The sequence below is a fragment of the Acartia tonsa genome, chromosome 8 (genome assembly GCF_053477335.1).
Source record: "Acartia tonsa isolate MP-2025a chromosome 8, ASM5347733v1, whole genome shotgun sequence".
NCBI classification, from domain to species: domain Eukaryota; kingdom Metazoa; phylum Arthropoda; class Copepoda; order Calanoida; family Acartiidae; genus Acartia; species Acartia tonsa.
The window spans coordinates 12,454,493-12,469,378 of NC_137267.1; the positions used below are offsets into that span (position 1 = coordinate 12,454,493).

The 14,886-nt window shown below is 32.4% G+C and overlaps 1 protein-coding gene across 4 annotated transcripts in view; it reads right to left on the reverse strand.

Moving 5' to 3' along the window:
* LOC145325997 (dynein intermediate chain 2, ciliary-like) overlaps nucleotides 1–14,886 on the reverse strand; it is a 108,890-nt gene that overhangs the window by 81,126 nt on the left and 12,878 nt on the right. For 3 of the 4 annotated variants that reach the window (XM_080169061.1, XM_080169060.1, XM_080169058.1), the window contains 5 exons: nucleotides 13,338–13,385; nucleotides 12,598–12,647; nucleotides 12,410–12,427; nucleotides 9,926–9,985; nucleotides 8,649–8,716 (listed from right to left, as the gene is read on the reverse strand). In XM_080169061.1, the coding sequence (XP_080025187.1) occupies nucleotides 8,649–8,716; nucleotides 9,926–9,985; nucleotides 12,410–12,427; nucleotides 12,598–12,647; nucleotides 13,338–13,385 (244 nt within the window). The remainder of the gene's footprint in view (nucleotides 1–8,648; nucleotides 8,717–9,925; nucleotides 9,986–12,409; nucleotides 12,428–12,597; nucleotides 12,648–13,337; nucleotides 13,386–14,886) is intronic. The other variant, XM_080169059.1, reaches the window with a different exon arrangement.

Sequence of the window (14,886 nt, forward strand, 5' to 3'; positions counted from 1 at the left end):
ACAAGCCAAAACCCAACAACATGTTAATTAAGCCATCCATGTTGAAGGTGTCCAGACTCGTCTTCTGGTCTCTCCCCAACTCGGCAGACCCAGAATCACCTCCGGCAACATCGTCACCAATGTCACCGCAGGAGTTCTGCATCACCGAATTGAGGAGAGACCAGATGATTTGTATCGTTCTACTAAGCATCAGTGAGAGATGCTCGTTGCCAAACATCTCCCCTTGATCCCTTTCGGACTCTACAGTACTTGTACCCCCATAGTCATCGACATCAGCAAGGCTTGGCATCCCAGACTGGTCGCTGTACACTGAACTCGAGTCGTCTAAGGAGTTTTCAAGAAACGAGGAATTGGCAAGAGTGGCCGCAGCCGCCCTCATTGATTCCTCGAATCTTTCCTTAATATTCTGATGCGCGTCCAGGCTGTCAGGCACATACATTATGAGCGAATGTAAATTTAAAATAGAGGACTAGTGATTCTGAAAGGCAATATAGTAAAGTTGATTTTATGAAAAAGACTGTACACACGAATGTTTTTTTTTGTATTTTAAGCAACTATGGTTGAACCTCCTAACCATTAAACTTTGATTTATCATCTAAAAGTAAAATTCTTTAAATTAAAGAATATGTAATTAATTTTACATGATTCCACGCTTGAAAATAGCTATCGTTAAGCTATTCAAACATTAAAACTTTGTTTTATTAGATTCAATTAAGTTAAAGAATATGTAATTAATTTTACACGATTCAACGCTTAAAAATAGCTATCGCTGAGCTATCAACGACATATTCATTATGATGTATTAAGCAATTAAAAACTTATATACTAGCTAAATCTGAGTATCTTCACTGATGTTTTAAAAACACTTTCGATAAAGCTAGCTAAATATAATTTCTATAAGCGACCATATTTTTTTTATAATATGGTTGAGTTACTCGTAACGTAAATAATCTATCAATTAGCGTCATTATAATTGAATTAAGTAAAAAGAAAAATCTTATTTTAAAACCTATAGTAAAATTGTTTTAGAAGATTTGAATCAGGACTCAAATAAGTTTTGATTATAAAAAGGGAACGCTGTAATCAAAAGTTAAAACGAATAGAATGATGGAACATATCTGTGTCAATATAAGTTTTGTTTACGATGAACGAATTTAACTTTTGCAGACGGAAAACGTAAACAAAACAAGGTACGTCAATTTACCTGCTGACTCAGATATGTCCTATCAAAACTACAAATATTATATAGAATAAAATTGTCATATATTGAAGATGTACCCATATTGATTCTAACCCACTTTCGTTTAAAAACACAGTGATAAAGGCCTTATCGACAAAAAAAAAAAGATTCTTGAGTCTTAAATAGCGGCTAACGAATGCAATAATGGGCATATCAACAATCTATAACATAAAAACATTCATATAAAACAAACGGGTTACTATATTTTATCACTTTTATATAAATTCTCTTGGAATTTAGCGGTAAAATTAAACACTCGAACGCAAGCTCCGCTCGCAAAGACAATTATTATATAAATGAGCATAATTACTGGGCCGCCAGCTTTTTATAACCTCGCTCAAATCCAACCCCTATCACTTTTGACCGCCCAAACATAAACAAAGGGTTGACAACTTACTGTTACGTAAAATTTAATTACGGACGTCGAACGATATATTTTATAGATATTAAGTTTAAAAGGTACACTTGATAGCGACGTAATGTAAGATATTAGTCTTTAAAATGATTAAAATTTATTCATGTTAAAAATAACATAAATACAGCTAATACCAACGATGGTATAAACCATATGTACATATACAAAATATACAAACAAAGGGTTACCAACTATTGTTAGTAAAATCTTATATTTTTACATACATACGAGTAATGTAACCAAAGAAAATAATACGATATGTAAATACTAATTGTACTTATACATTTTTATATAAAATATTGTTTATATTCAGGAAACAGTTATATTTAACAGAAATAGAGATAACTAACCAATCCATTATAGGTCTATCTGTAATGAAAGAATTTCTAGAATATCCCAGGGATACAAGGATTAATAAAAGATTATTAAAACTTCTTTTGTTTAGATTACCATAGCCAGGATACCCCAAGGAACCGGTTGGAGCACGCGCACTAACTCTTTTTAGGATCTACCATGGACCAGCCTGGAGATAACCTAGATGATCATGGAGTATTGGAGCCCTACCACCACCCTACCTTGGACGGATTGCGGTTGTGTTCCTGTCAACACCTTGACACTATAGACGAGAACAACAACATCATCACCACACCAGAGTACGATGGATTCTCAGAGAACCTATCCATCACCATCAGGAATTTCTTGTTAAATACAGCCCTGACTACCAGAGAAGATAGTAGAGTGGAGACCGATAGTGACACCAGCTCCAGCAGCACACTGTCCCTCTCTACCGATGACCTCAACCAACTCTACTATGACCTGGAAAATCACTCAATCACCTTGGACGAGAATGGAAACGAGGTAGCACAAGTGGACGCCCTTGGCTACATATCTACCTCACCCCCAACCTCAACCTACACTTCGAACGAGAGCACTTCACCACCTAGTTCATCATCAGAAGAAGCTGAACTATCCAGAACAACCAACGCAAAAACATTTATTGATGTGACAATGTTAGATAAAACTAAACCCCTCAAGAAAAGAATGTATTCTATTTGGGAGGTTTATCATCTTGTATACCCAGCTATGAAAATACGCAAATCATACTTTCTTAATGAAAAGCGTATTTAACTTAGCTTGGAATACATTTATAGTTTATTATATATGCCTATATACTGGGACTACTAAACTTTTTCTTTTTCTCTTTTTTCTTTTTTAACAACTTACCCCCATTGGAGATGCGATCCTCAATTTTCAAATTCTTTGAACGTACATATGAGACTTTTACAGAAATGCTTCGCATCCACAACTATCTATCTATGCTTGATATAGAATCAACACTTTATAGATCATATTATGAACCTTTGATTGACACGTGCCCTGCAATTAACTAGTAGCACTCAGGGGCAAGACACAATTACTTTAGCTAGGCCCAAGGCATTATTTGTATCAATTTATGCATTCATAGGCCTGTCTCTACCTATATGACACCAAATACGGGTAACGACAGCCTATTCATGGTAATCTGTATGTGATTTGCTAATAGTATATGTTTATTAAAGATATTATGTTTATAGTTAATGTAATCGTATAAACAACTAGTACATATATGTATGCCTACAACCATGCCTGATTTACGTCACATATTAACACACAGATATTTAATTGCACAGACAAACACTAAAATCCTGGTCCAGAGCTAATGTTATAGCATGTACCTCTTGAATTTATTCAGTTATTTACTAACTCTCCTACCATCAACTTCTCTTTCTGGCTTTAAAAGGTAATGACTTAGTTGTTTGGCATGCATTGTAGTTTAAATTTAGGCCCCTTAGTACTTAGCATGAATTGAGCTCAGGCCTTATGTTAGAAATCTAACACTTAGCACAATTCACTGCTTGGGACTTAGGGCACATTTCTGTCCTACTCTACTTATAATTTTAACACTTATCCTGTAAATATTTCCATACTTAACTTATGCACTTGTGATATAAATACACTTTATAAAAACATTTTCCTTCCTTAGTACTTAATATACTTATATGATTCTGATCGAATATCAAAACCAACCATTTATTCTTAGGTTAAAGCAACATAATACTTCGCGTGGGTCTTTTGTTGAGCTTCCACCAGCTCAACCAAATTCGTATTATACTTGTGGGAATAGAGGGTTAAGCATTCTAAACAAGCGAACCGACGATGAGAATGTCTATGTGTATTGCATTAAAATTAGGTTTTAGTAGTACTCATAGAAGAGCGGTCTCCATACCTAAATATGGACAAACGCCCCATTCGCACACACATTTTAATAACAAGAATTAAATAATCAAATATTTTTTTTATATGTCAGTTTACATTCGATAATATCTGTTGAGAACTGAACCCCCCCCCCCCCCCTCCCAATTTTGGAAATAATTGAAAACAAGGTAGTGGGGTTAGTTTTATCCTTTGCCTAACCCCTGGGGTAATTGATAAAGAAACAAAAGAAAACAACATCCGCCCCCCTCTCTAATTTTCAATTTATAAGGGTTTCGGGTTACCAGTGCTCAGCTAGGACATTTGTGTTAAAGCGCTTAATTTGGCTATAAAAATCATTCTTTTTTTTAAATTCATCTACAAAATCTTCTTTATTGTTGGGTGTGAGGAGAAAAAATAATCGGAAAGATATTAATCTTAGCCAGAAAATCCCTTTTTATAGAATTTTCATACAATACAGCAATTACTAGTTTATCATTATTCTTACATAAAACTAACATGATGTCTATCTGTCTGTGTGTATGTCTGGCTGTCTGTGTGTCTCGAAGTATCTCGTTAACCGCTGAATTGATATGGTTCTCCTAGATTAGCTACTAAATTAATTTAAGTTTTGCTGTTTTGAAATCCCATCTTTTTATTGGAATCTTTAGTGTTAAATGTTTGGACACAAAATATGATTAATAGATCATTGCCATGCAATATACATTGGATACATATAGATAGATAGATAGATAGATAGATAGATAGATAAATAGGTAGGAATGAAAATAGATAGACAGACCCATAAATAGCTGCCTGTCTGTCTTTCTATCTATCTCCAGGTAATATTAGTTTTATAGAGAAAAAATTAGAAAGATAGACTAGCGGCTACGCGTCTAGAGCCATCTAACTTAAAGGAGAGGGGGGATGGCAATCCTTAACTCTATTTTTTTAAAAGAAAAAGTGTTAAAAACTTTTAGTTGGTGTAATTTTTTTCTAGGGGCGATTTCTCTTGGGAGGGTGTCGGTACTCTCCCTCAAATAAAAACTTTCTCTGGACAATATCGGTTCAGTGGTTATCAAGATCCTTCAGTACACACAGATAGACATACATCCTGTTATTTTTACAAAAGGATAGATGGACATCAAACATGCAACTCATGATATGATTTATGATCAGACATTAAAAACTTTTTTTTTATTGGCATGCCAAACGTACTTCCACATTTTCCTTTTTTAATGAACATGAACAATTTTGTCCATTTGTTGTAGCGGAGCAATGACAAGTTTGGATGAAAAAAGAACAATAAAGTATAGTCCTTATATAAGGGTAACATGATGATATTGAGTTTGCCTGTCTATGTGTACCGTAGGATCTCGTAGGAACTGAAGAATCCTTTACTCCTTTACAAGAAGCTTCTCATAGGTCCAGAAAGGGTTTATAACTATTTAAATAATAACTCTCCAAAAAAATAAACCTAAAAAATATTTTTTACTTTTTTGTTTTGTAACTAAAACAAAAATTGAGGGGTTCGGGGTCAACCCCCTACCTCATGTGCTCCTATGGGGCCTCTGGGGTCGTAGCTTCCTTAAAACGTCCATGAAGATTTCTGAATGTTTGTCAGATGATCTTATGGTTAGATAATGATAATAAACCAAATTTATTGGTTGGAAAGATTGTGCACTGCTGGTTTGAACCAATCAATCAAGTTCTAATATAAGTATCCTAAATTTTAAGCTAACGAATGTGAGAGCGTGTTTATAAAACTTTAGGTACCACAACAATTTTAGTTCAATGTCCCCTCCCTCCTTGGTTTGTTATTTTTGTTAGATAAGAGTTTAAAAAGGTGGAGATATCCTGAAATATCCTGTATGGTGTATCTTTACTTCCGCATTGTCAAATCATCAAAACTGCAAATTATTACAACGGCTCAAAGTAACCCTTCCCTTTCATCATTTGCTGCCACTTTTGGGCGAAAATAAAATCAAGTCATGTTAAAAAGTCAACCCTCTCTAAAATTTAGAGGCTGTAAAAAAAACTGCGCGCTTTGAGCGACATTTACCATTCAAATTGATGCTTTTTTTACTTTGCTTAAGTTAATAATTTATAGAAGTGACCACCTAGGAGAGTGTATTTAAACCCCTGATAATAAAATTACGCTACTCTTGTTGTCTGTATTACATCCCCTTTGATTTTAGTCCAAGGGGGGTGTCAAAACTATGCACGCCACTGAACACAATACCTATGTGATAATATGTGTAAATGAATACCCATCATCCTGCGTATATCCAGCTTCAGGGACACAGGGATGATACAACAAATAATAATTTTGTCCGTCAAATTCTACCTTTGATATTCCTAATGTTCATTCCAACAAAATTACTCCTTCTGTACACCAAAACGAATGGTTGAAAAGTTTGAAAAGCAAATCGTGATTCAAAGTTTTAAAGCCAACAAATAAGCTGACGGTGTCTTTAAAACTTCCCCAGCAAGATATTTCGCTCTCTCTCTCTCTCTCTCTCTTTTGCTATTTTAATTTATGCTACTATTGTGCTACTTACTAAGATATCTATGGCGAACTCGCATGCTACCTTTTGCTTGAAAGGACGATTTTCCTCCAACGTTTATCGCCAAAAAATTAGGTGGTAATTCATAAGCTATCATTTGAGATATCGAACAACGTAGCATGCTGCCATTTTTTAAAAGTTTCGCTGGGTTGGGTACCAGTGTAATTTCCAAATGTTCCCTTCCGCCCTGGATATGAAGACAATTTGTCTAGTTTGGTAGAGAAGGTGTGCGTTAAATTTCACCCATGTATCATATTATCAAAATAACAGAATCACAAATTATAAAAATGGCGCAAACTATCCCTTCCCCTTTTCGTAGCTCTTATAATTTAATAACCACTCTTTTTAGTGGCTAATTGGCAGGCTCTAGTACTCTAAATTCGAAAAGTCCACTCGACTGTCTGTGAGAAACCTTATAGAAGAAACGTTACTTCTAGGCTGCTATTCAAGATGTTCGTCTGAATTTTTGTGAAGATATCTTATACTGATTAGAATTCAGTATAAAATTGGTATGTTGGTCATGCTACGAAAGACTAATACTTACTTTTAAAAACCTTTTGTTATTTTTTACTATCTTGGTATACATTTTTTTTGACACCATGAATAACTGCTTTATAACTTACTTTATGAGTTGGTCCATTTACAATTATTGTACTTCGCTACTTATGAATGTGGTCATCCTTGTTCATTGATGCGTCTTGAGCGTAGTAATCTATTTATCATTATTTGGATGTTGTACCTAGATGTTCATGTACTCTAATAAAGTGATTCTTGCAGATGGCCAAATTAACGATACACCCATTACCCCATCAACTCCCCTCCTACTGTATGAACATACTGACCAATAAATGAGGTCCATGTTAGAAATAACGACAAGGACAATATATCCACGTATATTATAAATCCATTAGCGCAATGTATATGTTATAATATGTGGGCGTGAATGCCCACTGGTATAAGGGAAATGATTTATGACTGGAAATTTGAATTTTGGCCACAGGACATTCTTGTTCATACCTCTACAGAATAAATATAGAAAATATAGATATATACTAAGTAGAAAGGGCCAATAGGAAACAGTGGAGGAACAAATCGGCTATTTCATTAGTTTAAAAGTGTACAGATTTAGATTTAGCTATAGACAGATGAATTTCTTGGAATTAAAGCTTTGGTTGGATAAATTTTATCGTATAAAAATTTCTTTCCTCGTATTATGTGATTGAAGAATATGTTACAAAACAAAAGTCAGATAAAAAGATGAATTTCATAGAATAAATCCTTTTTCACTAAATGTAATAAAAAATGTTTGTCTGCTAGAAAACATTTTGTTTAGATTTGACGAATTATTTAGTGTCATGCCTATCTAGGGTTTTAAATCTATTATCTGTAGAGTACTGCAGCTTGGCACCCTGATACAAGCTTTATACAAGGCTAAAAATTTGATTTGCTCTTAACATATCCCTTCCCTTATCTATAATACAAAGTCTATCCGTCTGTCTGTCCGTCCCTTAAGATCTTGGTAACCACTGAACCGATCGGATTCTACTCTTTAGGGAATGTGCCTACTGGTCCTGTGGTGGTTTTAGGCTATTTTCTTGGGGGGTGGGACACCCCCCCCCCCCGAAAAACAAAAAAATCCCCCCCATTTTTTTTTGCTGAAGATTTCCTTAGTCCTTTTATGAATTTCGCCAAAATATTTTGATCAACTCAAGGGGCAAAGCCTCAAGAGGCTAGGGGCGAAACCGCCGCTAGTTTTTAAATATAGTAAAGCTATTTTGTTTGTTTGTCTATCGGTTATGATATTTAAATATTCCTATCGTCTCTTGAAGAAATTGTATGTTTTTTTACTGTCTTTTTGTCTGTCTGTCTATTTCTTTGTTTGTCTTTTTTGTCAGTCTGTCTGTCTGCAAGTCTAGTAGTCTGTCTGTATGGCCGTCTACAATGCTATTTACATTCTACACCTCTGTGATATCATTTTTCATGCTTTTGAAGTCTGTCTATACGGCTGTCTGTCTCTCTGTCAGTATGTATGTCTGTTTTTATGTCTGTCTGTCTGTAAGTCAAGTAGTCTGTTTGTCTGTATTTACCTCACTGACTTCTCTCAGTATTATCATTTTCCATACTTTGTTAGTCTGTATATCTGTCTTTCTGTCTGTCCGTATGTCTATCTATCTGTCTGTTTGTCTGTATTTACCTTCTTTTTGGAGTCCTCACTCTCTTCCTCTTCCTCCTCTCCCTCAGTGTCATCATTTTTGCCACGTCCTTAACATTACAAAATTAGCTATAGAGTAGCTGACATACAATACATCTTTACACCATTTCAAAGACCTTATAATGGATACATATGGAATAAACTATATAAGGTAATATTATATTAAAGACATATTACCTGATAGAAAAATTAAAAGTTATGAGATTAAAGTTTAGTTGGCCCTGAGGGCCCACACCAGGCCAACTAACAAGTAATAACAATCAAGGATCTTTATTTTATTATTCCTGGAAAATTGTCTATAATAGGGCACAAAAAATTATTTTTCAGTATGACTCAGAACCAATTATAATCCATCGGATATTAATAAATTTCAAAACATAATGAAAATAAATTTACAGAATTTACTTAAAGAAATTTGGAGGCAAGTTGCTTCATTCCTCCATTTAGAAAAATGGTTTAAAAATCTATATTTAAATGAGGTTTTATTTTGCAAAGCAAAATTTTCAAAATGGTTGGTTTAAAAAGATTACACTTTACTGGGAAGTTTTTATTTGGTTTTAGACTATATTTTTTTCTTAAAAAAGCCCCTTGAGACTAGGGCTACGCGTAATATAAAGTAACAAAGTAATTTTAGGCCATGTTAAGTTTTGAGCAATTTTATACAAGACATTACTAGGTATAAATTAAATGTATTTTAAACGTGCAAATAAGTACTGACAATGAAATATATAATGTACCAAAAATCTTTCTTTTATGAAATATTATGTAATCGACATCACTAATAAAAAAAATATAAGAAATTTTATGTTTATATTCAGCATCGAAGTAAACAATATTTTTTTAATAATTTGTCTTATTTTGATTTTTATAAAAAGAATTACTAAAGACAAAAACAAGGACAATAATGTATAAAAATACACAACACAGACTAACAAACTACAAAAAAGACAAAACGAACAGTATAAAGTCTATCATATTGGCAGGAATCATCAATAAAAATCATAATAATTAGTAGAAGGAAAGGTGATTTGTTGGGTGTTTGGTATCCCAAATCAATGAAATCTTATTTGTAGGTTTTAAATCCTGCCTTGCCCTCAGTTCAAAGAACTTTTAAAGTTTTAACTTCAATGACAGTTTTTTATTAATTGTTTTGAAAAAATGTAAAAAACTTTTTCTGACTTGAAATGACGTTGTGACCAAACAAACGCATAAACGCACAGACCCTAGTTATAGAATAGCTACGCTTTACCATTACTTACCTTTGCCTTTCTTATTGGCAGATCCTTTTTTGGCGGATTTGGGCGGCTTCGGAATATCAACTAAAATTTAGACATCACAAAAATGTTCAATTAGGCATAAATAATATGTATTTAATTGTTGAAAACAATAAATCTAGGAATACCCAGGATTATTAAGGGATAAGACAATGGACGATAGATTGATATATTTCCCCTATGACAATAATCAAAATCACCTCAAGGTTAAATTATTAGTTAAAAAGCATTGGAACTACTACTGTTGAACCAACCAGTTAGTGGTTAATAAACATAACCAAAATTTTTAGCCAACGAATAATTCAAAGTAGTTATAAAACTTTGGGTACCAGTGTAATTTACAGTCCAATGTTCCTCCCTCTCTGAGGTATTCCTATCTTACAGATAGATCTTTGTGGTAGGTAGGCATTCATCTATATAGATAGTGATACCCAGGTATTCAGGGATAAGAAAATGGACAATAAACCAATTTCTTTCAAGATATCACAAACAAAATTAACTATTTTTTCAGTAGATTAGATTATTGGAGGAAAATTTTGGTGATTGTTGACTTGTCCATGATTTATTTTATGCTAACCAGTATAATTTGTTTTGAAAATAAAGATTTACCATCCATTGTCCCCTCACTCACTTGGTATATCATCATTAATTTGTACTTTAACATATTTCAAATTAAGTACATTTAATTTTTTTTAAACGGTACATAAATATTTTTAAGTACCTTATATTTTTAATCTAATACAATTATGTTCGGTCCTACGACAAACGCAGGAGTCCCAAACGTCGGAGTGGATAAACGTCGGAGTGGACACTTAACCTAACCAAACCTATTTTAGACCATCTTATACGTTTTTTAAATGCGTAACCCCTGCGGAGGCTTATTTGTTCATTCATATCTTAACCTAACCTAATCTGTATAGAATTACTTAATAAAATTAATGTTTTAACACTCCTGCGTTTGTCCACTCCGACGTTTGGGACTCCTGCGTTTGTCCTGGAACCTTATGTTCAACTGTAGCAAAGCTTTAACTTAAAATGGCTGAATATTTAAAATAACAAGGATGACAACATCCATAAAAGCGAAGCTCTGAAACGGTAGGACAAACGAACATTAACTTGTGTATCGGTTTTGACAAAACTGCACGTAAATTTGTTGCAAAACTGTTAAACACAAGATACTGTTTAAAGGACATACTTACATTTTTTGATTTGATCATAGATATGCTTCACTTATAATATTGCTATTTGTTGTCCTAAAAATTAGTATTCCAAAAATCAGATATAAAGGATAATTATATCACATAAAAAAATCATGTCAAAAATAGTAAAAAATCAATAATACTAAATAGACGTACGGACATTCTAGTAACGATCATAGAGTTGCTACGATTTATAAATCATACTTCACTGTAGTGGGAATCATCCTGCAAAGTTTGAAATCGAATGGACAATTCTAAAATATCTAAATTAATATGTACATAAACTCTCAAACAATTAGAATTGAGAAGGCTTGAATAAAGCGAAATATATTTTCTACAAAGAAGTGTGTTCTTACTGTGTAGTTAGCTCTAGCCGCGCGTTTTTTGAGATCTAAATTAATGAAAAGAGCTAACCATGGTCCATGATCTAAACGTTACGGACGGACCTACCCTAATTATTGAAAAGCTTTGCTTTTAAAAATACTTGTATTATAACTGGTATGTAAGAATCCAATGGAGGAAATATTATAGACTATATATTATACTGGCCCCAAAAGTGCAATCATTCGTTGGGTTCAAAACTTTGGGGACTTACATAAAATCTTTAAAAAATAGTACAAACTGGCCAGTATCCAAACCCTCTTCACCAAAAATTTTGATCTATAGAAGGGTTTAATTGGTGGTCTATCAATTCATTATTTATTTTTCTAAAACACCATTATTTCATGATTATTTTATTATTGTTTTTTAACCAATAAATAGACCAACTAACGTCTGAAATTTATAGAATAGTTTCGCTACTAATATTTTATGTACACTAATGTACTCAATAATGTTTAATAATATATATTTAATATAAAAATATGTTTAAATATAATATTTTATGTATATTTAATACCATAGAGATTTAGTTCAGGCATTCGAAGGGAGGTTTTCTTGATTACTTTAAAGGCTGCTTACGGTCAACCTGCTTTTTTTCACGCATTTACTCTAAACTTTTTGATTATGTAGGGGTTGGACACATAGGGGTGGGGGAGTATATTCATACCTCTGACAATAAAAAATACCCCCCTTGATTTTCTAAAGGGTAATGCCAAAATTTAGACAAACACCTTTACCCGCCACTGGTTTTAAGCATGTTAGAACGTAAACTGTACATTAAGCCGTTTGGTCCAAAGCAGCCTTCAAAGTTGTCAAAAAAAAACCTACTTTGGTGTATAACCCGACTTAATACATTTCTTAATTAATAATTTAAAATATCTTTACTTACCATTTTCGATATCAAGTTCTTCAAAAATTAATAAGAAATTCATAAATGAATAACTTTGAAAATTCCGTTAATATTTTTAAAATTTTGTATTTTATGTTCACTTTAATAAAATTTGTCTTGAATATAAAAGAAATGACAAAAGCAATTATAAACTATTTTGAATATTTTTTTTTTATAATTTTTGCTACCTTTAACTTCATGACCTTTCTGTAGTTGTTCTTTTCCTTCCTCACTTTCTCTGGTTTAAAAAAAAAATAAGATGACAACATCAATAATATGAAAGTTTAACCAATCGGGCAAGACACAAGAACTATAACACAAACACACTTACATTTTAAGACTTTGCTTTGCATTAATCATTATACCATATAGTCTCAAGAATCCATATTCCAAACATCAAATGAATAAAATGATAAAAATATTGCATTTACAAAAGCCAAAAATCGTTATATTTGAAATTGACATACAGACTTTCTGGTAATGATAATAAAGTTGTTACGCTGTCTTAATTGTAATTAACTGTTAATACAAGCTTATAATCGATAGGACAATTCTAACATTCCTAAATTTAGGATATTTGATTTTACAAATTTGAAATAAAAAAAACTACTAAATATTTTTAATCGAAAAAGTCATATTCGGTGATTTACTGGCAAAAAGAAGTCAAAAAGAAATATAATTACATTGAATTTATCTGCTAGTTTTTGTTAGTGCTAGATGAAGTTTAAAAAGTTTTTCTATTGGTACAGTTCATCCACTAAATATTAGTTATTTCTCGCATCGTATTATAAACAGCTTTCCGCGGATATGAAATGTACAATTATAAGATTACAACCAGTTTTTTTAGCCCCAATATGCCGAAGGCATTGTACATTTTATATCCGCGGAAAGCTGTTTATAATACGATATTAGAAATAACTATTCTTACCTGTGTATTATTCTGCTTTCAATTTCCATATGGTCTATCATCCATTCCCTTAAAAAAAACAGTTTTTAATCAATTCATATAAAGGACAATTACTTCAAAATAAGACAATGGCCGATAAATTGATGTACATCACCAATGATGATACACAAAATTACCCCATCTGTGGATTAAAATTAGTGGTTGAAATGAATAAATGCTCAACTTAATGAATCATCCAATTTAAATTAATTAAAGTCCCCAAAGTTGTTAAGTTAACAAATAAGAAAACGTTATAATAAAACTTTGGGGACTAGTGTAATAAACAGCCAATTGTCCCCATCTCTCTCTCTCTCTCTCTGGATTATTTAGTAAGTATATTTGCGATAACTTTTATTTAATGAAATCTTCCAATTTTTAACATGTACAAAACGGCCTGCTTACTTGCTTCAAGATCCATGTCAGATCTATATAGGTAATAAATGTCTATAAACGAGCTCAAGTTTTCCAAGGAATATATGACTAAAACTCATAGTGCTCCAATAATCCATAATAAACTCTCATTGCCCAGAACGATAAGACTCATTATTTTACTTAATTAAAAATAAATTCCTTTTTTTTATTTCATGTAGCTATTTACCTTATATTGATGTATTTAATTTCTAATCATAAAAGGGAAAATTTAAATTTATAATATAATAAATTTAAGAAAACTCTGTTTTAAAAGAATTCGATTGTGGCGACATTTTGTGTGGTCAAATATTAAACTAAAATTGTAATCAGCATCATTAACCCTTTAGTGATGGTAATGTAAAGAAAAAAATATAATTTAAAAAATCTTTTTAAAATCATTTAAATTATTAAATATTTACTTTCTTTTAGATAGTAATGCCGGGAGAGGAAAATAGATTTATTGAGAAATAGATATGCATATAGAAAACTAGCCAATAGGGAGATAATTATATCGAGCCAACTCTAGTATTACAATATTTAAACCTTTCAAAATATGATGCAAAATTAGATTTCAATCTGAGCATAAATAATCAAAGATAAATCCAGAAGACACTTATAGAGACGCTTTACATCTTAAATATTTTTGCAAACATAAAATAATTCTAAAAAAATCCCTTATCTTAATAGAATATCATTTTGTAGCAATAAACCTTCGCCCTGAAATTGAATTTTAAGCAAAAAAAGTTGCTTTCCCTCTAAAAGCTTTTCGAGAACAGAAACCCCCCCTTTTTAAATTGAAAATTAGGAATGGGTAGTATTTTCCTATGGAACCCCTAGCCCTGTGGTGCCTAACCTTTTGGGGTACCAAGAACCCAATAAACCTAGCATAACCTAACTTTAAGTAATAAATAATCAAATGCAAAACTACCTCGCTTTTCTTTAATTTATATTAAAATAAAGGAGGGGTAAGGGTTTCTGTGCTTAACAAGGCAGTTTAAGGGAAAACGTCATAATAAAGATAAAAATAAAATAAAATTTAGACAAGGGTGATGTTCAGCTAGGCGTGTGAACTGAGTTTTATTCATGTACCCATTCCATATTTGCAAAACCGACCTTTTAA